General features: G+C 34.8%; 1 protein-coding gene across 8 annotated transcripts in view; it reads left to right on the forward strand.

Annotated features, from left to right (window-relative positions):
• BDP1 (BDP1 general transcription factor IIIB subunit) overlaps positions 1–27,079 on the forward strand; it is a 98,194-nt gene that overhangs the window by 24,478 nt on the left and 46,637 nt on the right. For 7 of the 8 annotated variants that reach the window (XM_079143546.1, XM_079143549.1, XM_079143550.1 and 4 more), the window contains 10 exons: positions 297–566; positions 3,204–3,351; positions 8,466–8,621; positions 10,475–10,634; positions 12,932–13,023; positions 14,277–14,472; positions 15,242–15,375; positions 20,357–21,629; positions 22,617–22,804; positions 23,249–23,471. In XM_079143546.1, the coding sequence (XP_078999672.1) occupies positions 297–566; positions 3,204–3,351; positions 8,466–8,621; positions 10,475–10,634; positions 12,932–13,023; positions 14,277–14,472; positions 15,242–15,375; positions 20,357–21,629; positions 22,617–22,804; positions 23,249–23,471 (2,840 nt within the window). The remainder of the gene's footprint in view (positions 1–296; positions 567–3,203; positions 3,352–8,465; positions 8,622–10,474; positions 10,635–12,931; positions 13,024–14,276; positions 14,473–15,241; positions 15,376–20,356; positions 21,630–22,616; positions 22,805–23,248; positions 23,472–27,079) is intronic. The other variant, XM_079143548.1, reaches the window with a different exon arrangement.

The raw sequence follows: 27,079 nt of genomic DNA on the forward strand, positions 1-27,079 counted from the left end.
TGAATTTTTCGTTTGGAGTGGGTAGTGAATTTTGCTTTAGTGATGCTGGGATTGATTGAACTAGAGTCTTGCCCATGGTAGGCAGGTGTTCTACCACTGACCTATACCCCCAGCATACCTCTGCATGAAGTATTGTAACTTACATGGTTATTCCCTTTTGAACATTTTAGTTTGTCTTCAATTTTTTGTTCATACAAGTGGTATTATAGAGGATAACCTTGAGTATTTATATTCTCTACCTTTAGTAATTTTCTGTATGCTGTTTGTATATTTATAACTATTTCTCTTATTTTCAGTGAAAAAAGTTGCTAGTGAAGGAGTAAATGATGATCCTGATGAGTCTCTAAGTACTAAAATTTCAGATACTCAGGAGTATGCTCAGATGGTTGAAGAAGAGTCCTTGACTTTACCAGGACAGAATTTAGAACAAGTTGCATTAGAACAAGACAGAAGTGAAAGGAAAAGGAGAAGGAAGAATCAAGATGATGCTAATGAACAGGAAGTCAAAAATCTTTTAGGAAATGCCAGTGTTCAGTCAGCCCCTTTTAAAGGAGAAAAACACAAGAGTAAGTTTTTTATACATTTTAATAACCTTATTTTACTTGAAGGCATGTATAGTAATGTGGTACATAACAAATACTTTGCTTGTGGATAGATTCAGTAATGCTTGTTATTTTTTATCTATTTATTTATTTTAGTATTGGGATTGAATATAGATGCACTTTATCACTGACCCATGTCTCTAGTCTTTTTTCTTTTTTTTTTAATATATTTTTTAGTTGTAGGTGGACATAATACCTTTATTTTATTTTATTTTTTTATTTTTTACTTTTTTTTATTGTGGTGCTAGGGATTGAACCCAGCGCCTTGTGCATGCAAGGCAAGCACTCTACCAACTGAGCTATATCCCCAGCCCCCTTTATTTTATTTTTATGTGTTGCTGAGGATTGAACCCAGGGCCTTATGCATCCTAGGCTAGCATTGAACCACTGAGCCACAACTCCAGCCCTAGTCTTTTTTGTTTTGAGATGGAATCTCACTAAGCGTCTTAGGGCCTCTCTAAGTTGCTGAGACTAGCCCATCCTCCTTCCTCATCCTCCCAGTTGCTGGGATTATAGTTGTATACTACTGTACCTGGTTTGTTAATTGGTTCTATACTGAAAGTACTGTGCTAAGTATTTATATCTTTTAAAATTTATTTTTAAAATATGGAATGCTTCACAGATTTGCACATCACTCATGTGTAGGGGTGATGGTAATATTCTTTGTACTATTCCTATTTTTAGTACATGTAATGTCAAAGCAAGCTCTCCTTTTCTTTTTAATTAAAAGAAAAAAGATATTGTTTAAAAAAAAAAGAAAGAAAAGCAATCAGGCACGATGGCACATGCCTGTAATCCCAGAGACCCTGGAGACCGAGGGTGGAGTATTGCAAGTTTGAGGCCAGCCTCGGCAACTTAGACGCTGTCTAGAAATAAAATAAAAAGAGCTGTGGATTAGCTCAGTGGTAAATTACCCCTGGGTTCTATCCCCAGGAACCTCCTCCCTCCAAAAAATCCAGGTAAATCAGAGACATCTTTTCCCAAAATTTATTTATAAAATAAATTATAAATTTATTTATGAATTTATAAAATTTATAAATTTCCCAAAATTTATTTATTTATCATTTCCTATGTATTCACATTAATAATGACTAGCAGTCACATGTATCTAGTTAATTATAGTTGTTTTGTTAATAAATCACAGATTTTTGTGTTCTACCTTTGTCTAGTAATACAGTGAACCCACAGTGGGTTAATTTCTTAAAAGAACTAGTTGAATAAGTATTTCCTCCATTTTTCTTTTTAGTCTTAGAATGCAAACATGTTGAAACTTAGGAGTTGCTAGGGGACAGGGGCTAAGAATTTAGTGGGAGCTTGGTCCCTTCTCTAAAGAGTTCATGCAGGGCACGATGGTACACATGTAGTCCCCACTTGGGAAGCTTGAGTTGGGGAGCTTGAGCCCATCCTGGGCAAAGTGAAACTCTGTCTCAGAAAAAAAAAAGATAAAAAGAAGTAAAGTAAAAAGTTCAAGAGTTCATATATAAATTATTTAAAATCTGGGGTAGTAGCTCATTGGTAAGCCTGTGCTTGGCATGTGCGAGGCTCTGGGGTTTAATTCACAACATGAAAAAATGAAAGCAAATAATCAGGTAAAGACAGAAAGAGAAAGTTGTAGCAGACTAGAACAACCTTTTATAGAATTTAAATGTCATGCAGTTCACCTTCACTAATACGGTTTTAAAAAATTAAATCTGGTAGTTAAAGTAGTATGATTTTATAAGCCTAACAACGTTATGCTATTTTGTTGCTGTTACAAGAGACATTGCTTGTAAAGCAAGAAAGCTTACTGATTAAGAAGTTAAACAGATTTTGTTTTTTATCCTAGCTCTTGTATTTTTATACTAGCTCTTTGCATTGAACTGTCAGTTAAGATCTCTGAACTCAGGTGGTTCTTCTCTATCATGGGTTAACATTAATAACTTTAATAGGATTTTTAAAAAATATTATTTAAGATAATGCATCTGATAGACTTAAGAGTTCTTGCCATTTAGTAAGTATTCAGTGAATGGTAGCTGTTATTTTATTATTAATTATTACACTTCAGAAGGAATAAAAGAACAGCCAAGTCCATCTTTAGCTTCCTGAAGAGACATATAAAACAAGTCATTAACCACTTAAAATTTAAGTTGCTGGGTGTGGTGGTACATACCTGTAATCCCAATAACTCAGGAGACTGAGACTGGAGAATCCCAAGTTCAAGCACCAGCATTGATGAGGCTCTAAGAAACTTAGTGAGACTCTGTATCAAAATAAAAAGAATATTAACAAGTACTGGGGATTTGGCTCAGTGGTTAAGCACTCCCGGGTTCAGTCCCTGATACCAAAAACATTCCCCCCCCCTGCCAGAAAGATAAAGAAAGTGCTACAAACTTCCCAGGAAACTTGCGCTAATATTCAAAACACAAACTATTATAAGTTGATTAATTTTTCATTATGTTCTAAATTAGAAATAAGACTGTGTCTTATAATTAAGAACTTGAATGTTGAATGGATTGTTTTACAGGAGAAAAAGAGTCTTACATGTAAATATTTTTGTGCTTTATAAAAGAAGGTGTTTTGGGCTGTAATTTTTTAAGAGTAACGTGCACTTTATATTCATAGATACAAGTCTGTCTTCAAGACCTGAGGTAAATGAAGGTGAATGCAATATGGAACAGAAGCTTCTCTGTGCACAGAACAGAGATGACAGTATGAGTTTATTAGCCTCTGAAAAAGTCGAGAAGAGAGCTGACCCTGTCCTTTCAGAAAGGTATTTTCTATATCTTCACTAGCTTTATCTTATATAATTGATTACTGAGAGAGTAGTGTTAAAGTATCTAACTATAATTGTGGATTTGCATTTCTCTCTTTAGTTTTTTTTTTTTTTTTTCTTTTCCTTCCCTTATGAAACTGGGAATTGAATCCAAGGGCACTCTACCAGTGATCTGTATCCCCAACTCTTTTTATTTGATTTTGATACAGGGTCTGACTCTGAGACAAGTTCTGAGGCTGGACTCAAACTTATAGTCCTCCCTCAGCCTCCCAAGTTGCTGGGAGTACAGTTGTGTCCCACTGTGCCTAGCATAGTTCTATTTTTTTTTAATTTTAATTAAAAATCACAAATTTGCATAGGGCAGTGTTGTTTGATTCATTGTTATTTTTTCCCCTTCCCCCACACCCCTCCCACCCCTCTTTTCCCTCTATACAGTCCTTCCTTCCTCCATTCTTACCACCTTCCTTATCCCTAACCCTAAACCTAACCCTAACACTAACCCCTCCTACACCCCCTTATATGTCCTCATCCGCTTATCAGCGAGATCATTCATCCTTTAGTTTTTTGAGATTGGCTTATCTCACTTAGCATGATATCCTCCAGTTTCATCCATTTGCCTGCAAATGCCATAATTTAATCATTCTTCACGACGGAGTAATATTCCATTGTATATATATGCCACAGTTTCTTTATCCATTCATCAACTGAAGGGCATCTAGGTTGGTTCCACAATCGGGCTATAGTCAGTTGAGCAGCTATGAACATTGATGTGGCTGTATCTCTGTAGTATGCTGATTTTAAGTCCATTGGGTATAGGCCAAGGAGTGGGATAGCTGGTTCAAATGGTGGTTCCATTCCAAGCTTTCTGAGGAATCTCCACACTGCTTTCCAGAGTGGCTGCACTAATTTGCAACCCCACCAGCAATGTGTGAGTGTACCTTTTTCCCCATATCCTCGCCAACACCTATTATTGCTTGTGTTCTTGATAATTGCCATTTTAATTGGGGTGAGATGAAATCTTAGGGTAGTTTTGATTTGCATTTCTCTTATTGCTAGAGATGTTGAACATTTTTTCATATATCTGTTGATTGCTTGTACATCTTCTGTGAAGTGTCTGTTCATTTCCTTAGCCCATTTGTTGATTGGATTATTTGTATTCTTGGTGTAGAGTTTTTTGAGTTCTTTATAGATTCTGGAAATTAGTGCTCTATCTGAAGTATGAGTGGCAAAGATATTCTCCCACTCTGTAGGCTCTCTCTTCACATTACTGATAGTTTCCTTTACTGAGAGAAAGCTTTTTAGTTTGAATCTATCCCAGTGGTTGATTCTAGCTTTTATTTTTTGTGCTATAGAAGTCCTGTTAAGGAAGTCTGATCCTATGCCAATAAGTTGAAGGTTTGGACCTACTTTTTCTTCTATAAGATGCAGGGTCTCTGGTCTGATTCCAAGGTCCTTGATCCATTTTGAGTTGAAGTTTTGTGCAGGGTGAGAGATAGGGATTTAGCTTCATTCTGTTGCATATGGATTTCCAGTTTTCTCAGCACCATTTGTTGAAGAGGCTATCTTTTCTCCATTGCCTATTTTTGGCACCTTTGTCTAGTATGAGAAAATTGTATTTATTTGGGTTTGTGTCCATGTCCTCTATTCTGTACCATTGATCTACCTGTCTATTTTGGTGCCAATACCATGCCGTTTTTGTTACTATTGCTTTGTAATGGAGTTGAAGATCAGGTATTGCAATACCCCCCGCTTCGCTCTTTCTACTGAGGATTGCTTTAGCTATTCTGGGTTTCTTATTCTTCCAGATGAATTTCATAATTGCTTGCTCTATTTCTGTAAGGTACACCATTGGGATTTTAATTGGAATTGCATTGAATCTGTATAGCACTTTTGGTAGTATGGCCATTTTGACAATATTAATTCTGCCTATCCAAGAACATGGGAGATCTTTCCATCTTCTAAGGTTTTCTTTAATTTCTTTCTTTAGTGTTCTGTAGTTCTCATTGTAGAGGTCTTTCACCTCTTTTTTGTGAGATTGATTCCCAAGTATTTTATTTTTTTCGATGCTATTGTGAATGGGGTAGTTTTCCTAATTTCTCTTTCTGAAGATTCATCACTACGTGGCCTGGCAGTTGTCTCAAAATGCTGACAGCCACATGTAACCAAACCTGCAGATACTGTAACAGTGAATTTCCAGGCAACAGCAGGCCACTGGCGCTCAACTGGCGGTCGGCAGTCAGTTTGCTGACTGTCGTCGGACGGTCAGGAACCTCAGGTGGTGGATGATGGATAGGTGAAAGGCAGGCAATGGACAGGTAAGAGGCAGGCAAATGGCGGATGATAGGCGCCTGACAGTGAGCAATCTGCACTCAAAAAGGCTTCCATATGCTGTGGCTGAATGCAGGTGATTGCAGTAGAGAAATTGGGTAGACATCAAGGGATCAATAAGCAGCAAAAACTCCCTCACCAACAGAGAGATATATGTGCTTGAAACTCGGGTTAGGGAACAACAAGGATCGCAGCCTCCCTCTAGTCCACCATCTTGGATCCCTGGAGTTATTTTCATTATTGATTTCTTTTCATATTCTTGGGTATTATCTGTTTCTTTACTGTAGTGTAAAATATATATGTGTATGTATATTTCCATATATATATCTACGTGTGTGTGTGTGTGTGTGTGTGTGTGTGTGTAAAATTAGCTATATTGACCTTTTTTTTTGGTACTGGGAATTGAACCCAGGGCACTTAATCACTGAGCCACATCCCCAGCCTTTTTTAATATTTTAATTTTTATGGGGCACAACTTAAGAACAGACTGTTTATCACTGAGAAGTCCAAATTTGAAAGTCTTTATTAAGCCGGCCGGCTGACTGTCTCACACAATGCCCCAAAAAATGGCTATTGGGAGAACATCCCTGACCACAGGTTTGTAGGGGTTCTTATACCAAAAATTACATTAATCATAAGTGTCTATTGCTATGATTTGAAATTACACATTAACATCATGAGATCATCGACGTGGGGGGGGGGGAAGTGGGTCAAACTGACCCTTACCTAGGTACAAACTAAAGAATGGTTGCTAACATCGACACAATTACTGTTCACATGGTACATTGTTTAGGAGCAATAGGAATCAAAAGAGAGCAATTCTTTACTACATAGGGGTTGCCATTGTATATCATTAAACATGTCACACAAAGTAAATGATTATGGGCACAGAGGCGGGGTGTTCCCATGGGAGAAGCTTATTTCCTACATAACGTGGAGTCTCAGAGCAAAATGGAGTCTGTTTAGTCATTTCTCTTAGAGTCTGGCCTATAACATTCTCATGGAGTCAGATCTGTCAGCCCATCACATATTTAGAGACAGGGTTCCACTGAGTTGCTTAGGGCCTTGCCAAGTTGCTGAGACTGGCTTTGAACTCACAATCCTCCTGCCTCAGCCTCCCAAACCACTGGGATTATAGGTGTGTACCACTGTGCCTGGCTGTAATTAACCATTTTTTCAGTGTACAGTTCAGTAGAATTAATTACAGTTATATTTTTGGATCCTAATCACTTTTTCTAAAACATTTTTTCTTTCCAAACCAAAATTCTAAACTATGTAGTAATTCCCATCTCCCCTCAACCCCTAGTAACTTCTAATCTGCCTTTTCTCTCTATGAATCTATCTGTTATAGATACTTAATTTTGGTGGAATTATATATTCTCAGCTGTTTGTTGTTCTCATCAGTTTATACTTTTTTTTTTTTTTTTTTGGGACGTACTAGGGATTGAACCCAAGGCTTCTCATATGCTAAGCACTTTACCCCTGAGCCATACCCCCAGCTTTCAGTTGATAGTTTAAAATGTGACTTCAAAGATAAATCTAATTTCAGAAATTATGCACAAAACCACACTTACCACTTACTCTACTATAGGAGGAAAAGAACAATCTTATAATAATTGTTAAAATCCCAATTGATATTGGAAAACAGTAAGTTGATTGAAAAGTTGTCTAAAAAAGCTAAGAGTTATGAATGGTAAAGACAGTTTTGAAAAACAGCAGCTGTGCAGGGGGAATATATTATGATTTATTCTAAAGTTCAAGTAAAGCACTGTGATACTGATACAGGCATAGACAAATTTACTCAGTGGAACTGAATATCTAATCTAGTAAAAGACATTTGGGTATCTTGTAGGGCAGAGGTAGCTTTAGAAATTAGTGGGCAAAGATTGAACTAAGTGTGCTGAGATAGGGAAAAGATAATATTAGATCCCTGTTTTGTCCTGCCTTTTAACTTCCTGATGAATTAAGGACTACACATATAAAAAAAAAAAATCTTAAAAAAAACTTTTAGAAGAAATGTGGGAAAATATCTTTGTGATGTTAAGAGTTTCTTAACACTTGGAGCAAAAAATAACTTCTGTTAACAGAGTCCATAAGGAAAGTAGAATACAAGTTATTGATTAAGAGGTTTAGATGTAATAGCTGGCCAATAAAAGCAAGTAGACAACTCTTAATGAACTCTTATTGATACAATATGAAAAAAAAAAAAAAACCACTTAGTAGAAAAAATAGGCAAAAAAAAAAAAAAAGACTAAATATAAATATGTGTTGAAACAGTGTTAGGTAGTTTGTGGCCATCAGTTATATTATTGTTAGTTGATATATTTCTTAATAGAATAATCCTTGCTTTGCATAGTAGTGTTAACTGCAATTTTTACTTATGGAAACTGTGTCCTCATTTTATATGACTTTTGGTTGACAGTCCCATACAAAGCAAGGACTGCCTATATAAAATTTTAGTGAGAACTAATTCCTAAATATCACTGTAATTTTACACATACATGTGATTCGCAAATCTCTTCTAATTAATAAATTTTGATTTTGACACTTCTTGGGCTCTCCCAAACTTATTTGTATGTGGTGGCTACTTTCCCTGAAGGTACAGGTCTTTATAACATGAGGCAAGAAGTCTTATAGAAAAGCCAGCATAACAGCTTTTGATTATTCCATAATGAGGAATCATTTCCAAAGTGTTGATATTATCTATTTTAAAATCTTTTAAGTAGTATGAAATATGTATTACTAAAAATTTATTTTCTGCTAATATATTTTCATTTCTGTAGTAATCAACAAGATACCATGCTTTTAGCAACTGAGTCTTCAGAATTAAGCACTTCAGATTTGCTTCCATCAGAAGTTGGAATTAGAACATCATGTGAGGTGAATAATGCTGAGAGTAGTACAGGAGAAAGAAGTGTTGACCTGAAGAATAAATCACTGTAAGTATTTTATATGATAGGATTTTTTTCTTCATATTTTAATAAGGCTCTTAAATTTTTTTTTTTCCTATCCTGGAAATTGAACCCAGGGCTTCACAAGTGCCAGGCAAGCCTCTACCACTGAGCCATACCCCCAACCCTTAATAGGGTTCTTAAATTATAGCACCATTTTATCCAGGAATTAACAAGGGATCGTTAACATCTGGACTACTTATTTTGTAATCTTACTGTGGTCTGTTAGTGCTACATCAGGGTTTTTTACTTTATATTCTACTATACAAAGATTCTTTTTCATATCTCATATCTTATGTATGAGCTTTGAGTTATTTTTATTTCTGTCAAAAGTAGTAGATTTTTTTTTTTTTTTAAAACTAGAGATTGGACCCAAGGCAACCTACTACTGAGCTAAATCTCCAGCCCCTTTTATTTTGAGACAGGCTCTGGTTCATTTGCTCAGACTGTCCTCAAACTTGGGGTCTTCCTGCCTCAGCCTCCCAAGTTGCTGGTTTTACAGGCATGCACCACAATGTAATAGGTGATACATTCATATGCTTCAAACATCAGAAACTGAAATGGCTGGGTGTGGTAGCACACCTGTATAATCTCAGCAGCTCGGGAGGCTGAGGCAGGAGGATTCCAAGTTCAAAGCTTCCGCAACCAAGCAAGATCCTAAGCAACTTAGCAATGCCCTGTCTCAAAATAAAAAAGTAAAAGGGCTGAGGCTGTGACTCAGTGGTAAAGTGCCTCTGGGTTCAGTCCCTAGTATCAAAAAATAAATAAATAAGTAAAAACTGTGAAAAGACACAGAGCAACATCTCCTTTCACCCTGTCCCCTTTCACTTTGACAAGTTACCAGTGTTTATTTCTTACATTATTTTAAGAGATTTTAAAAGTGTGTACTCAAAGCTAGTATGCATTTGTTTTTGCTCTTTTTAATAATATTTACATAATATTTTGTAGTTTTCTTGTCTTTTCATAAAAAGTTTGCTTGTTCTGTCTTTCTCTCTCGTACTGGGGATTGGATTCAGGGGCTCATGCATAAGTAAGGTACTCTACCACTGTGCTATATCCTCAACCTTTTTATTTTGAGATAGTTATTACTAAGTTGAGGTGGCCTTGAAGTTACCATCCTTCTACCTCAGCCTCCCAAATAGTTGAATTATAGGTGTGGTACACTGTTCCCGGCTTCTTAGTCTACCTTTAATTTGTACTTTTGTTATTGAGAAGGAATTTTGAGTATCTCTTTACATTTAAAACCCATTTTTAAAAATTAATTAATTTGTTTTTGTGAGTTTTATATATCCTTTGCCCAGTTTTTTAAGGTTTGATATTGTTTTGTAAGAGCTCTTTATATTTTAGGGTTGTTTGCCTTGTGATATGAGTTTCTTGGTTTGGAATATTTAAATCTTTGATCTACTTAGCGTATATTGTCAGCACATTATAAGGGATGGAGCTAGTTCTGTTTTTTTCTCAGTGTTACTCACTTTTTTCTTCACCATTTATTTAATTTTGTCTGTTTTTTAAAATACTGTATTTTGTATTTCATCTTCTCCTGTTTTGAGATGCTACCTTTATTATGTGCTGAAATATATGTTTTAGAATCAGTTTTTGGATTTTGCTTCAATTACCTGTTTATTCATATGTTAATACCATTACCTCCTCTAATTATTGATTCTCAGCAGTATATTTGTACATCGATAGAACAAGTTAGTCTCTCAGTTTTCAATGCCATTTTTACAGTAAGTAAACTTTCAAAGGAATTCTTTCTGGTTCCGAGAGGGTTATTTTAAAATCTTTCAGAATTTTATTTGAACAAAACTGCATGTTGTTTACAGATTAAATAATTTTTTTAGGGAGACCGATCAAGTAGAAAACGTAAAACCAATTTTGAGAGGTCGACTCCAGAAACCTAAGCCGAATCTATCAAGAGCAGTTGGGAAGAAATCAGTTCTTTTACGAAACAAAACAGATGCAGAGAGCAAGAATTCATGTTCAGAAACTTCAGTTGACGAGGTATGACATAAGAGATATTCTGGAATTAAAATTATAAAATAAAAAATTTTCCTACGTAGTTGGTAATAAAAATATTCAGCTTGTAATTACAGATGACTGTTACTGATATTAAAACAGATACAAGAACTTACACATCAACATTAGGTTTCTTTCTATCTTATTAGTCTCCTGTTTACATATTGTCTATATTTTTAAATATATTTTTTAGTTGTCAATGGATAGTTATTCATTTGTTTGTTTGTTGGTATGTGTAGTGCTGAGAATTGAACCCAGTGCCTCACACATGCTAGGCAAATGCTCTACTCCTGAGTTACAACACCAGCCCTTGTACATATTTTCTTTAGAGCCAGGGGACATACCATTTTAAACCTCCTCAGTGGTGAAAAATCTTTTGTTTATGTACATAAAAGTTTTAGTCAAAATATTTTTTAAACTGTCTGAGTTATACCTACAATACTTTATCTAAATATAAGCAGTCACCTTCCTATTTGTGCTTTATGAACTTTGTGTATGAAAACATTGTGTATGAATGCAGAAGTTAAAACATTTTTTCTCAGAAGCTATTCATATATACCTTCTTGGGTCTAATTGAACTTTTAAAAATTGTATTAGACCATGCGTGGTGGCACGTGCCTGTAAACCCAGTGGCTTGGGAGGCTGAGGTAGGAGGATCTCAAATTCAAAGCCAGCCTCAGCAATTGAGCAAGGCCCTAAGCAACTCAGTGAGACCCTAAATAAATAAGAAAAAGGAGTGGGATGTGCCTCAGTGGGTAAATGCTCCTGAGTTCAATCCCTGGTAAAAAAATAAAAATAAAAAAGTAAAATGTGTTGGGTTAACATTATTGATTTGCCTAAGCATTTCTCTAATGGTGTATGTGGTTGTTTTCTTTTTTCCTTTAACTTTTAAAAATAAAAGCAAATGCTTTTGTAAGTAGGATTTTCTTAAGGAAACTATTTTTATAGGTCATGGAGATTATATTATTGGTTCAAAATATTTAAAATATTTTTGTGGTTCTTAGACATTATCAGAAAGAATCTGTTTACATTGCTATTAGGATTAAATGAAATGTTCCTGTCCTTTATCTCTGAAAATTATGTTAGAAAAGTTTTAATTTTGGCTAAATCTTTAAAACATTGGTCAAGTTTCTTTCTTAAATACTGGGGATTAAATCAAGGGCCTTGAACCACCAAGCTACCTTCCCAGCTCTTTTAATTTTTTATTTTGGGACAGAGTTTATATAAGTTGCTCAGACTGACCTCAAACTTGCAGTCCTTCTGCCTAGTTTCCCAGGTAGCTGAGATAACAGGTGTGTGCCACCAAGCCTGCCCATTCACTGATCACTTTTTTTTCTCTCTTAAGTACCTTTTTTAGCAGGTTTTTTTTTTTTTTTTTTTGGCAGGGAGGGCAATTTGTTTTCATATAGCTTTATTATCATAATCTCTTAAGATTTTATTCTAGAAATTTTGGAAAATACAGGTTGATTTAAAAATTAAAATGAAAATTAGTTGTAATTTCGTTGTCCAGATCCAACCATTCTTTTCACATTTATCATCGCAGATTTTCTTTTATAAAATTTAGTAGTGGTATGAATTTAATTTTATATCTTGTTGCTATTTAACATTTCACAATTTTTTTTTTTCATGTTATTAAACTTCTTCTGAAAACATGTTTTTTGCTGGGCATGGTGGCATATGCCTGTAATCCCAGCTACTTGGTAGTTAGGATTGCAAGTTGAGGAAAGCCTTAGCAACCTAGCAAGGCCCTAAGTAGCTTAGCAAGACCCTATCTCAAAATAAAACTTTAAAAAAAAAAAAAAAGGGCTGGGGATGTGGCTCAGTGGTAATGTGTCCCTGGGTTCAATCCCTGGTATGGGGGAAAAAAAAAAGTAAACATGGTTTTCAGTGATACTCTATCAGTGATGTTTAACTGACCTTATTTAGCTATTTATTCATTTTTGGAAAATTTATCTGTTTGCAGTGTTTGGTATTTTACATAATGTTCCAGTGAACATTGTGGTGTGTACATCTTTTTCCATTTACTTTATTAAAATCGGGTCTTCACAATGGTACTACTGAGTCAAAGAATATGAACATTTTTAAAACTCTTCATATTGACAAGTACTGTCTAATAATGAATAAGATTATGTTTTATAATATTCTCATTTGCATTTAGGATTATTAAAAAATCTGGTAGAAATACAGAAAATGAAATTGCATTGTTTTAATTACTGTTTGTTTCTAACAAAGTTTGAGGTTTTAAGTAGTAAGTAGGTTAACTGTAAAATTTAAATTCACAGAATCACATGGAAAAAAATAATGTGAATTCAGGTGACTCTTTTGAAATGGAGAATACAGAAAGAGAGAACCTTGAAGCTGAAACTATGTCTAAGTAAGTACATAGAAGCTAATACAAAAGTGTGTTAACTTTTAGGAATTATTCTAATCACTTGTTTTCTACTTGATATTATCTGATACTATTTTCATCTACTGTACTTTAAGTCCATTTTCAACAATAGGTGGTGATGAAACATTTTAGTAACATTTTCTATGCTTGACATCCTAAATAAAAATTATGGTTTGGGCCCACTGAATTAACAATTACATTTGTAATGGTCACAAAGTGTTGTTAAATACAATGAATGGTTAAGGTAATGTTTCTGAAAAATTTTATAGTAAGGGATTTCAGAAGAGAATATTTAACTCAATGTGGAGAACTATAACAGCTTCACTCCAATGTGACTTTTTTTTTTTTTTTTTTTTTTTTTTTGGGGGGGGGTTGCTGGGGATCAAACCCAGGGCCTTGTGCTTAGAAGGCAAGCACTCTACCGACTGAGCCATCTCCCCAGCCCCCCAATGTGACTTTAACCAATAGGTTCTGGGCTATTTCAGGTGGTATAATTTATACCACAATTTGGAACTAATTTCCTAGAATTGTATAACATACAGTAGTATCCTGTATGCGGCATACTGGTGTCACATCCTTGGTAGATGTAGATTTTTTTCAAGTCCCCCCTCCCTTTTTTTGTAATGCTAGAGGTTGAATTCAGACCCTCACGTAAGCTTGAAAAGTGCACTGCCCTACCTTACTATCCCCTTTTTGATTTTTTTTTTTGGTGGGGGGAGCAGGAATTGAACTCAGGGGCACTTGACCACTGAGCCACATCCCCAGTCCTGTTTTGTGTTTTATTTAGACGCAGGGTCTCACTAAGTTGCTTAGTGCCTTGCTTTTGCTGAGGCTGGTTTTGAACTTGCATTCCTCCTGTCTCAGCCTCCTGAGCTTCTGGGTTTACAAGTATGTGCTATTTGAATTTGAGATAATGTCTACCAAGTTGCCCAGGCTGTCCTTGAAGTTGCAATCCTCCTGCCTCACTTTCCCAGGTAGTAAAGATTACTGGTGTGCATCACCATACCTGGCTGACAATTTTGTAATGAAAAGTTGATTTAAAAATGCTTTTTATAGTCAGGCTTCAAGAATTATGTCTGCTCAAAAGAGTAGGATTAGAAGTATGAATATCTTTCAAGATGTTCTTGAGGATATCTGTGAATTATTTTATATTCTGAATAATTTTCTTATTCATATCACGGAAAAAAACAGTTTGTAACTTCAGATTAAACATTGATTTTATTTCTTTGTGGTTCTAGTTTGAATGAAAAAACTTGTCTGCAGAAAGATAATCAATCAAAGGCTTTTAGACCTTCACGACCAATAAGGGGCCGATTACCAAGGCCAAAGCCAAATATAGAGAAAACTGAAGAAAGAAAAGAAATTCTTGAATCACAGGAAAAAATTGGGACTGATATAGAGAAAAATGAAAATGAATCCTGTGTTGATAGAGATGTAAGTACTTTCTTTCTTACACTGTGTTAAGCAAGTACATAAATCTTAACATAAACCTCTCATTCCTTTTAAAAACAACAATGGCTGCACAGTTTGTGTGCATTGATTATTGAATTTATGGTCAAAATTTCATAGCTAGCAGTTTTGCTAATTGTAAAACCATTTTAGATTTTGAGCATTTACATGATTGTTAATTTGCTTTCACCTTCCCTCATATTTGAACTTGCTTTTTCCCTATTTCTCCATGAATATTTAAATTACCCTTTCCATTTGAAAAGATAGTTAAGTAAATGACTTTTAATATTGGCTTAAATAGAATAAAATGTTGAAAACTTCCCTCTAAAATATAATTCCAGGAACTAAGATCATGAATTTTAGATTATTTACATAGACTTCATGAGAAAGTTAGTATGATGTAAGATTTGGATTTCCTCTGTTGTAGTTTCTCTAGTTGTAATGTAATAATTAGAAAGATTCAAAAAGAGGGACACCATGCAGTAATTCTAACAGATCAGTCCAAAACAGTTATTTCCTTTATGATTTGGCAGAAAAGAATGGGAGCTATGACTTAAGGTAAAAAGTATGACTTAAGAAATTTTTTTAAGATACCTAAAGAAAATACATTTAAAAAGCATCCTTTGAATTTCATTTTCTACTTCTGATTTTTTTTTTTCATTTTCCTCATATAACAGAATTTTCAGTGAACTTTTAAAAAATTAAATTTTGTTGTGAAATCTAAAACATTAAAACATTTTTGTTTGTTATTAAGATTCCTCAACAAATGGAAGATCAGTCATGTAAAAATTTCAGTAGGGAAGTGTCACATGTCATAGCCGAAAGAAAAGATTCTTCTTTTCAAAAAGTACAGCCAGATGAGCTCAAGACTCTTAATGAATGTCTAAGGTAAGCATCATTTTATTGACCATGTAATTTTTGAATTTTATAGTTTTTTTTTTTTTTTTTTTTTTTGATACTAGCGATTTAACCCAGGAGCACTTTTCCACTGAGCTACATCCCCAGCCCTTTTGTTTTTTATTTTGAAACTGTCTCACTAAGTCGTTTAGGGCCTCGCTAAGTTGCTGTGGCTGCCCTTGAACTTGGAATCCTCTTATCTCAGCCTCCTGAGTTGCTGGGATTATAGTGTGAACCACTGTGCCCAACTTAGTTTTGTGTAGTTTTAGAATTTAATCAGTTTTTTTTAGACTAAAGCATATTAGATTTGTTTTCCGTATGATAAGTAATAGAATGTTTAAAATATTTCAAAGTACAATTTGATCTCCAAAGAACTTTATGTCATAACTTTTATGTTGACTTCTTAGTTAATGGCTTGAAAAGAGTAACTTTCCATAAATTAGAATTTGAGTTAACAGGAGTAGCCTTATCACTTAACATGCATTTTAAGTTATATGCCTGTATCCAAATGTGCAAATGCTATTTTTAGTATTTGTTTCTTTGGCATTAGATTGATTGCATACATATCGGTTTTATTTAAGATTGATTTAAATTTTATGTAGTACTTATTAATGAAGATCCATACTTTTTATAGCCAAAGTTTTTGTTTCCCTTGGAGAGTACCAAATCAGAGTGATGGAATTACTAGTGTACTTCAAAAATTTTTAGTTTGGTAATGCTTAATGCACACAGATGCAGAGAGAACAATAATGGATTCCCATGTATCTTCTGCCCAATGAGACAGGGTCTCCTTAAGTTGCTGAGGCTGGCTTTGAACTTTGTGATCCTCCTGACCTTGCCTTCCAGGTAGCTGGGATTATAGGGTATGCTGCCATACCTGGCTGCTATACTTTGTCACATCAATCAAATGTACCTAACCTGAAAGTGAAAACTGGTTTTCCTGAACTTATTTAAAGATCTTTATTAAAACAGAAAAATTCCTTTATTTCTCTCTTCCTCTACTATTTTTGCTTCACCCCTCAGTTTTTTCACCCCTCAGTGCGCCACAAAATCTGCTGATTAGAAACTTGTCCAATCTCATTAACTTGTTATGTATCTCTGATACAGATTTTGTTTATAAGTAACTTACTGATTGAAATCTGGCTTCAACTAAAAAAAGTAAATGAAAAAAACATTTAAAAATTAATGTGACTCAGTATAAAATTAGGTTTTCTTTGCTGCTTCTGGGTTTTAGAACCCTGGTGGACATTGTTTATACCTAATACCAATCTGATCTCAGAACTTCCCTCTCTACAGGCTGTGAGTGTCCTTTAAGCTTTATCATGTGACCTTCCTGGCTTTTTGAATGTCCAGGATCATTAAAAACAATTCTAAAATTCTGTGTTTTGTCAGATCATATATTTTTTGTGTGTCTACTAAGCAGTTTTCCACTTCCCTTACTTTGAATGCTTTGGCCTATTCAAGTTGCTGTATAAGAGAAAGGGATAACAGGGAAAGCGTCTTAAAATGAAGACTGTATTAAAAAATTCTTGGGCTGGGGAGATAGCTCAGTTGGTAGAGTGCTTGCCTTGCAAGCATAAGGCCCTGGGTTCAATCCCCAGCACTACAAAAAAAAAAAAAAAAAAAAATTCTTCATTAGATAAATGAGTGAATTTTTTTTCCAATCTTCTGGACTATTATATATCATATCTACTTCATATAAATATTGTGAGGCTTTTGTCATTAGAGTGATTTATCTTAAAGAGGTGTGTCAATATTTTGTAGATTCTTAAACTCTGCATTGTAGAAAAACACATCCGTGACCTAGAAGTAGATATATAGTTTTGTGCTATCCTTTCTTCTATTTTCTCCAATCATGATCTCCTTTCTTTGCTTATATTCTTAAATTCTCTGATCTTTGAAGAGAATTTTATGGATCCATTGTATATTTTAAGTTGAGAAATATTCTCATTCAACTACTTACCTGACTTCCAGTCTCATACTGCCCTTCATTATGCAGCGAACGTGAACTCTATGAGAAGAGGTCTGCATTGCTCATCATTGTATTCCCAATTCATAACATATACCTTTCTAGCATGTAATAGGACTTAGAAATACTTGTTAATTTATTATTTATGAACTCAGTGAGGCATCATATTTGTTTATCCATAAAAATAGGCTCATGATGGGGCTGGGATGGTGGCTCAGTGGTAGAGTGCTTGTCTAGCACTGAGTCACTGGGCTCAATTCTTAGCACCACATAAAAACAGAAAAAGATATCTTGTGTGTCAACAACTAAAAATATATTTAAAAAATAAGCTCATGAAAGTCCTTTTATTACTTAAAAACTATTTAAGCACGTGGAATATAACATTTCATATTTGTATTTTACAATTTGAACTGATACTGAAATAATGAAAGTACTAATAAAGCCTTTGCTTAAAGTATTTATTATGTTTAAAGGATAAACCACTATTGAAAATATGACTTTATAAAAATTATCTTTTCTCATGATTTTCAAACCAGATTCTTAACAGAGTAACCTCACTAAAAAAAACTAGGTGTTTTGGATGAAGATGATCAAAGAATGCAGCGAATCAGAGAACGGAGTGAAATCCATCCAGGATTAACCACATTAAATTTCTTTTATCATTTGCTCTCAATTTTGCATTTAATGTTATCATTTACTGAAGTTAGTGGTAGATATAAATACCTGTTATATAAACAAGTACAATTTGAACAGCAGTCTTGTTTCTAAGGATTTTTTAAAATATATTTCTTTTAGATATTGATAGACCTTTATTTTATTTATTTATTTATTTATGTGTTGTGCTGAGGATCAAACCCAGTGCCTCACACATGCTAGGCAAGCGTTCTACCATTGAGCCACAATCCCAGCCCCTGAAGACTTTCTTAAATAAAAAATTGCATTATAAAAAACAGATATTTCAGTGAAGAAACTTTAGGTCCTACAAAAGTTCATGCAGGTCATAGCCTCCATTTCATTATTTTACATTTTTTTAACCTTTTGATATGGTATCTTTTTCAAATCTCAAAATGTTCTTTATAGTCTGAAATAGCCTTTACTGTACTGCCCAGTGGCTTTGGGCTCATGTTGGTAGGAGGGTTTTGCACTTAGGTGGACCTTGCATTTATTTTCTTTCATTGGCCATCATTTGTTCTAAAGTTGGCAAACTGATATTTGTGTCCCTTTGTGTTTACTTACCCCAGGTGAATGGTGCAGTTTCTATTGTCATTAGATATTAAAGGAGGAAGATTCTGAAGATCTGTCATTTAAATTTAGTCTTTTTTTTTTCTTTTCTTTTAACATTCTGGGGATTTAACCCAAGAGCACTTCAGCACTGAGTGACAGTCCTGCTTGTGCACCCCCTTTTTAAATTTTGAGAGATAGTATCACTAAGTTGCTTAGGGCCTTGCTAAGTTGCTGAGCCTGGGATCAGAAGTGTGCACCACCACTCTTGGCTTTAGTCATCTTTTCAAAAAGATTGAAAAAATCTTTTTTTAATTACAAAGAATTGCCTTTTTTTTTTTTTTTTTTTTTTAATTAGTGCCACCCTTTAAAAAATGTTTTAAAATGTTTAATCAACACATAGTAATTTACATGTATTTTTGGAGTATTGTGTGACATTTTAATACATGTGTATAATGTGTAATGATTAAGGTAATTGGCAAATCTTTTGTGTCAGATATTTATCATTTCTTTGTATTAGGAACAGTCAAAATCCTCTCTACTAGCTATTATGAATACCGAGTTAATTGTTGTCAACCATTGTTATCCTTATTTTGCTATATTGAACATAAAGGTTATTTGGCCTATATATTTAAAAACATCCTCATACATGTTAACCATCTGCCCCTTCTGCAATCATAATTTTTAATAAATTTTTTTAAAAACCATTAAGTGCACAGTTATATATTTGTTCAGCCTGACTTGGCTGAATAAATCTTTTTGTTTCTTTTGTTCTGGCTTTTGCCCAAGATTAATGACTATCTTTAGTGCTAAGCTTCATTTGTGTATGTATTTGAATTGGTTTTACCATTTATTATGGTAAATACAAAACAAAAGAATGCTGCTGCTTTTCTGGAGAGCAAGGTGGCTTGTTTTGTATAGTGATTGTATGTCCAGTAATGTTCAGGAAAACACAGCACATTGTGTATTTTTATGGAATCACATTCTGTTTAAAAAATGTCTGTATAGGAAGTCTTATTTTAAATTTTTCAAAATGTTTTGGGGTTTGGGTTTGCAGCTCAGTAGTACAGCACTTTCCTAGCATGTGTGAGGCATCTTTAGCACCAGATGAAAAGTAAAATAAATAAATAAAAGGTATTATTTCCATCTACAACTACAGAAATATTTTTAAAAAATGTTTGGAAGGCAGAGTTAGTTTCTTAGAATACTTTTCTTATTCAAGTCATATTTCCATCTAACTATTTGATATGGCCAAGTCTGTCATGGCAAGATATATGTTTGGGTAAAGATAATTGGAGCAGAGAGCTGGAAATAGCAGAAACACCTTGATGTAATGCCAACATATTTAGAGCCTTTCCCAGCTAGTGTTTGCATAGGATGGTGAAAATGACAATTGGAAAGAAACTGTTAAGGGACAATTAGCAGCTAGTCTGATTTCATTAGTAAATATCTCTCTGTCTCTATAAGTAGGTATAGTTATGACTTTAAAATTTTACTGTAATTTTAAAAGTTATAATTTTTTTCTTTGATTTTTAAATTTTATCCAGTGATTTTGGGGGCATCTTTGATTGTTTTTATTTCTATTTCACTTTATTTTTTATTGCTGGGAATTGAACCCAGGGCCAAACATGCTCTAGCATTGAGCAATGCCCAGCCCCTTAATATCTTAAAATTTGTGCATTTCTGGTGTTTCTATAATGATTTCATACCTCAACTATTATCTCTTCAGCTGGCTTTCTTGTTTAAAATTTGATTGTCTCTCTCTTTTTTTTTTTCCTTCAGCATTCAAGAAGATAAACAAGCAAATGTCATCAAGCAAGTCCCTGTTTCAAGGACTCGATTTCAGAAACCAAAGCCAAATATAGGAAAAAGAAGAGCGATATCCTCAAAGGAAGAAGTACCAGAGGAAATACTTGCCTCTGGGGAAATGACAGCAGCATTGACAGAAATTGTAAGACTAGATGCCTTACCAAGGCAGAAGGTATCAGTGACAACCACTACTGCTAAAGAAACGAAGTCAGATTTAAAAGAAACTGGGAGAGACATTTCTCTCAGTGAGAAGATGCCGGAAATGACTGATGTTACTTTGGAAATGCAGACAGGTTTGAAAGCAATTGAAAGAGAAATTTCCCCAAGGGGGATGATATCAGAAATGACTGACAGCGCTATGCAGAAGGAGACAGATTTGAAAACACCTGGAAGAGAGATTTTCCCAAGGGAGAACGTACAGGAATTGATTGATGCCATTGAGGAAATAGACAGAAATTTGGAAGAAACTGGAATAAGAGAAATATCCCCACAGGAAAATGTCCAAGAGATCAAGTATATGGGTGAGATGGAGACAGTTTTGAAAGAAACTGAAAGAGAAATGCCCACAAGAGACAGGACTCTACAAAAGATTAATGTCACTGAGGAAGGAGAGACAGATTTAGAAGAAACTGAAGGAAGAGAAATATCTGCATTCATAAAGGTTCCAGAGGAAGTCAAAACTATAGATGAAATTAAAACAGATCCGAAAGAAATTAGAGGAGAAATTTCTCAAACGGAAAAGGTGCTAGTGAAGGTCAGTGCCCTAGGGGAAAGGGAGATTGATTTGAAAGAAACTGGAAGAGACATTGCCCTGATGGAGACCATATCGGGAGAGATGATCGCCACTGAGGAAATGGAGGCAGATTTGAAAGATATGGGAAGAGACATTTCTCTGATGGAGACCATATCAGAAAAGATGACCGCTATTGAGGGAATAGAGGCAGATTTGAAAGATACTGGAAGAGACACTGCCCTGATGGAGACCATACCAGGAGAGATGATCGCCACTGAGGGAATGGAGACAGATCTGAAAGATACTGGAAGAAAAAATTCCTTGAAGAAGAGAGGATCTGTAAAGATTGGTGTTACTGAGGAAATGGTGGCAGATTTGGAAAAAACTGGAAAAATAGAAGATTCTCCAAGGGAAAATGAATCAGAGGAACCTGGTACTTCAGAGCAAACTGAAGCAAATGTAATGCAGAGCAATAGTGTTGACATCACTATCACACCTTCACTAGATATGAAAGTATGTATTTTTCTGTCCTTTTAAGTTTTAAAAAAAAATTTTTTTAGGTAAAAGTTACCAAAATAATTCCATGCTTATTGACCTTAAATACAGCAACATTTTAAATTTCTAAAAGTTGCAAGTTTTTCCCAACCCTAAAGTTTTATATTTTGGACCTTGAAAAACTGTGTGTTCTTTAAACAACGAAGTTTAGAAGGTTTTTAAGTGTGGAAAAGTTACTTTTTTTTGGTACTGAGGATTGAATCCAGGGGCATTTTACCACTGAGCCACATTCCCAGCCCCTTTTTAGTATTTTATTTTGAGACAGGGCCTCACTAAGTTGCTGAGGCTGGCCTCAAGCTTTTAATCTTCCTGTCTTAGCCTCTGTAATATAGTCACTAGTTTTATGGGCATGAGTCACCATGCCCAGCAAAAAGTTATTGTTTTTAGTAACTATTTGAAGTCACTTTTTTAGATAAAAGGAATATGGAAATATGCTGCAATTATTTATTTTGTCTATATTTATGTCTGTTTTTCTCCTTATTTCCTGCCCTACCTCATTTACTCCACTTCTAAGTTCTTCTGTTAAAAATTTCCTGTTACTTGAAGTTCATCCTCTCTTCAAGGATTTTTTTTCTAATTTTTTTTTGGGTAGATAATGACACTTTTGGAAAAATCGTAATATACAGTATAAAAGGAAGACTTGCTCGATTCTGGGTTTTAATATTTGTAAGTTAAATTTTATTTAAAAATTAAATGTTAGGGCTGTAGCTCAGTAGTGGAGCACTTAGCCTCACAAATATGAGGACTGGGTTCAATCCTCAGCTGCACATGAAAATAAATAAAATAAAGGTAGTGTGTCCATCTTCAACTAAAATATATTTTTAAAAATTAAAAATTAAGAACAAAAAGTTTTGAAGGGTTTAGAAAACAGTAGACATTTGTTTGGAATGTGTGAAATGTTTGCAGAATCTGTATATGCTCATTTACTATAACTATTTCTTTTAGACTATTAGCAGTGAAGTATTATCAGTTATGCATATACCTACAGAAGAAAATAGAAATTCTGAAAAAGAGGTGTTCTGTCATTTAAGTCATTTGAAGATTTCTTCACAGACTTCTGAACTTGGTGAAACAGAAGACCAGGGGATAAGACCTCCAGATGTTCCAGAGCAGTTTTCAGATATTAATTTAAGGTACAAATATATATGTATAGGTCTGCGTGTTTTTAAAGAAGAAGCATTTACAGATTATGTCAAACTAAGTGACGTTTCAAGGTATAATATACAGGATGGTGTTTGAGATTTAAGATAGTTTTGGGAAGACTGGGAGAAGGAATTGAGGTCATTCTGGCAGTGAATTGTGAGAATTACTAACGTGTAAAATTGTACAGACCACCTGTTCCTAAGACAACATGGGTTTAGCAAACTGCTTTCTTTTTATAATGACGATATAATTCCCTAGGTTCATACGTGGATTGTACTACTTAGGGTTTTTGAAATCTATGAAATGATTTTGATTTGTTTTCCTATTAAGAATTAGGATTAAATGTTTACTGCCAATTGCTAAGTTTGTCCTACAATCCCATTTGTGCTGCCCCTTCATTTCATTCTAAAGTTTGATAATCCTTGTTCCAAAAGCAAATCTCTTCCTCAAGAACAGAAGCCACGTGAAGATAAACCAGCACCTTTTGTGAGAAGCAAATTAAAAAGACCGAAACCGAATTTAACAAGAGCAACTTTAAAGAAAGAGACTACAGAAGCACAAAAATATGTACCTGGGAAGAAATTGGAAACTGATAAAGTAGAGACCATTGTGACACAGCAGTACAGTGAACAAGTTAGTACTTTCACTTCTCAACATGTGAGTGATTAAGATGGAGGTAGTGGAATCTGGGTGCATTAGCACATACCTGGAATCTCAGCAATTTGGGAGGCTGAGGCAAATTTGAGGCCACCCTCAGCAGTTTAGTGAGGCCCTCATCAACTTAGTGAGACCCTGTCTCAAAATAAATAAAAAGTGCCAGGGAATTTAGTTCCATGTTTAAGTGCCCCTGGTTTCAATCCCTGGTATTTAAAAAATAAAAAATAAAAATTAAAAAAAAGGATCTTGCTTGTGTATGTGGGATAGAGGTTAATTACAATGATTATAAGTATCTCTTTTTTCCCCTTTTTTTTATTAAAATATTTTTTATTTTTACAGACACATTTTGATTCATCGTACAAAAATGGGGTACAACTTTTCATTTCTATGGTTGTGCACAATGTATATTCAAACCATTCATGTAATCATACATACGTATAATCATACATATATATAGGGTAATACTGTCTGTTTCATTCTACTGTTTTTCCATCCCCACCCCCTCCTACCCTTTTTTCGTCTACACCATCCAAAGTTCCTTCATTCTTCTCTTTTCCCCACTAGCCCCCATCGTTATGTATTGTCATGCACTTATCAGAGAAAACATTCCGCCTTTGGATTTTTGGACTTGGTCTATTTCACTAAGCATGATATTTTCCAGCTTCATCCATTTACCAGCAAGTGCCATAATTTTATTGTTCTTTATGACTGAGTAATATTCCATTGTGTATATGTACCACAGTTTCTTTATCCATTCATCAATTGAAGGGCATCTAGGTTGGATCCACAATCTAGCTATTGTGAATTGAGCTGCTATGAACATTGATGTGGCTGCATCACTGTAGTATGTGGATTTTAAGTCCTTTGGGTATAAACCAAGGAGTTGGGGTAGCTGGGTGAAATGGTGGGTCCATTCCAAGCTTTCTGAGGAATCTTCATACTGCTTTCCAGAGTGGCTGTACCAATTTGCAACTCCGCCAGTGATGTATGAGTGTGCCTTTTTCCCCACATCCACCCTACACTTATTATTGCTTGTGTTCTTGGTAACAGCCATTCTAATTGGAGTTAGATGAAATCGTAGGATGGTTTTAATTTGCATTTCTCTAATTACTAGGGATGATGAGCACTTTTTCATATATTTGCCGATCACCTGTATTTCTTCTTCTGTGAAGTGTCTGCCCATTTCCTTAGTCCATTTAATGATTGGATTCTTTGTACTTTGTGTATAAAGTTTTTTAAGTTCTTTATAAACTTTGGAGATGAGTGCTCTGTCTGAAGTGTGTGTGGAAAAGATTTTCTCCCACTCCATAGGCTCTCTTTTCACATTGTTGTTTATTTCCTGTGCTGAGAAAAAACTTTTTAGTTTGAATCTATCCCATTTATTAATTCTTGCTTTTATTTCTTGCGCTGTGGGGGTGTTAAGGAAGTCTGGTCCTAAGCCAACATGATGGATATTTGGGCTTACTTTTTCTTCTATTTGGTGAAAGGTCTCAGGTCTAATTCCTAGATCCTTGATCCATTTTGAGTTGAGTTTTGTACAGGGTGAGAGATAGGGGTTTAGTTTCATTTTACAGCATATGGAATTCCAGTTTTCCCAGCACCATTTGTTGAGGAGGCTGTCTTTTCTCCATTGTAAGTTTTTGGCACCCTTGCGTAGTATGAGGTTACTGTACTTATGTGGGTATGTCTCTGTGTCTTCTATCCTGTACCATTGGTCTACCTGTGCGTTTTGGTGCCAATACCATGCCGGTTTTGTTACTATTGCCCCTGCATCACTCTTCCTGCCCAGGATTGATTTGGTTTTTATGGGTCTTTTGTTCTTCCAGATGAATTTCATGATTGCTTTTTCTGTTTCCATGAGAAACGTCATAGAGATTTTAATTGGAATTGTGTTAAATCTGCATGGTGCCTTTGGAAATATGGCCATTTTGATATTAATTCTGCCTATCCAGAACATGAGAGATCTTTCCGCCTTCTAAGGTCTTCCTCAGTTTCTTTCTCCAGTGTTTTGTAGTTTTCATTGTAGAGATCTTGTACCTCTTCGGATAGATCGATTCCCAAGTTTTTTTTTTTTTTTTTTTTTGAGGCTATTGCAAATGGAGTTGTTTCCCTCGTTTCCCTTTCAGATGTTTCATCACTTGTGTATAAAAATGCTTTAGATTTATGCGTGCTGATTTTATAACCTGCTATTTTGCTGAATTCATTGATGAGGTCTGGAAGTTTTCTGGAGGAGTTTTTTTGATCCTCTAAATAGAGAATCATGTATCAGCAAATAGTGACAGCTTAGGTTCCTCTTTTCCTATTCATATCCCTTTAATTTCTTTAGTCTGTCTAATTGCTCTGGCTAGTATTTCAAGTATGATGTTGAAAAGAAGTGGTGAAAGAGGACATCCCTGTCTCCTTCCTGTTTTAAGGGAGTGCTTTCAGTTTTTCTCCATTAAGAACGATGTAGGCGGTGGGCTTAGCATAAATAGCCTTTACAATGTTCAGGTATGTTCCTATTATCCCTATTTTTTCTAGTGTTTTGAGCATGAAGGGGTGTTGTATTTTGTGGAACGCTTTTTCTGCGTCAATTGAAATAGCCATATGATTCTTATCTTAAGTCTGTTGACATGATGGATTACGTTTATTGATTTACGGATGTTGAACCAACCTTGAATTACTATCATGAACCCCACTTGATTGTGGTGCACAATTTTCTTAATATGTTTTTGGATACAGTTTGCCAATATTTTGTTAAGGATCTTTGCATCTATATTCATCAAGGATATTGATCTAAAATTTTCTTTCCTTGATGTGTCTTTGCCTGGTTTGGGTATGAGGGTGATATTAGCTTCATAGAATGAGTTTGGTAGGGTACCGTCCTTTTCTATTTCCTGGAATACTTTGAGAAGTATTAGAATGAGTTCTTCTTTGAAGGTCTTGTAGAACTCAGCTGAGAATCCGTCTGGTCCCGGGCTTTTCTTGGATGGTAGGTTTTTAATGGCTTCTTCTATTTCTTTGCTTGACATTGATCTGTTTAAATTATGTATGTCCTCCTGGTTCAGTTTGGGAGAAGAATATGTCTCTAGAAATTTGTCAATGTCTTGGTAGTTTCTACTTTGTTGGAATACAGATTTGCAGGGTAGCTTCTCATTATGTTATGCATCTCAGTGGTGTCTGTTGTGATATTTCCTTTTTCATCACGAATTTTAGTAATTTGAGTCTTCTCTCTCCTTTGTTAGTGTGGCTAAGGGTTTGTCTATTTTGTTTACTTTCTCAAAGAACCAACTTTTTGTTTTGTCAATTTTTTGAATAGTTTCTTTTGTTTCAATTTCATTGATTTCAGCTCTGATTTTAATTATTTCCTGTCTTCTACTAGTTTTGTTGTTATTCTGTTCTTCGTTTCTAGGGCTCTGAGCTGTAATGTTAGGTCATTTAGTTGTTGACTTTTCATTTTTTTCTTGAATGAGCTCCATGCAATGAATTTTCCTCTTAGTACTTTTTCATAGTGTCCCATAGATTTTGATATGTTTATTTTGGTATGTTATATTGTCATTTTTTTCCCGTCGTTTCACCTTTAGTCTGTGGATGTCTTTTTCTATGAGATGAGTCCCTTGCAGGCAACA

Source organism: Sciurus vulgaris, assembly GCF_902686455.1.
Source record: "Sciurus vulgaris genome assembly, chromosome: 6".
In the NCBI taxonomy this organism is placed as follows: domain Eukaryota; kingdom Metazoa; phylum Chordata; class Mammalia; order Rodentia; family Sciuridae; genus Sciurus; species Sciurus vulgaris.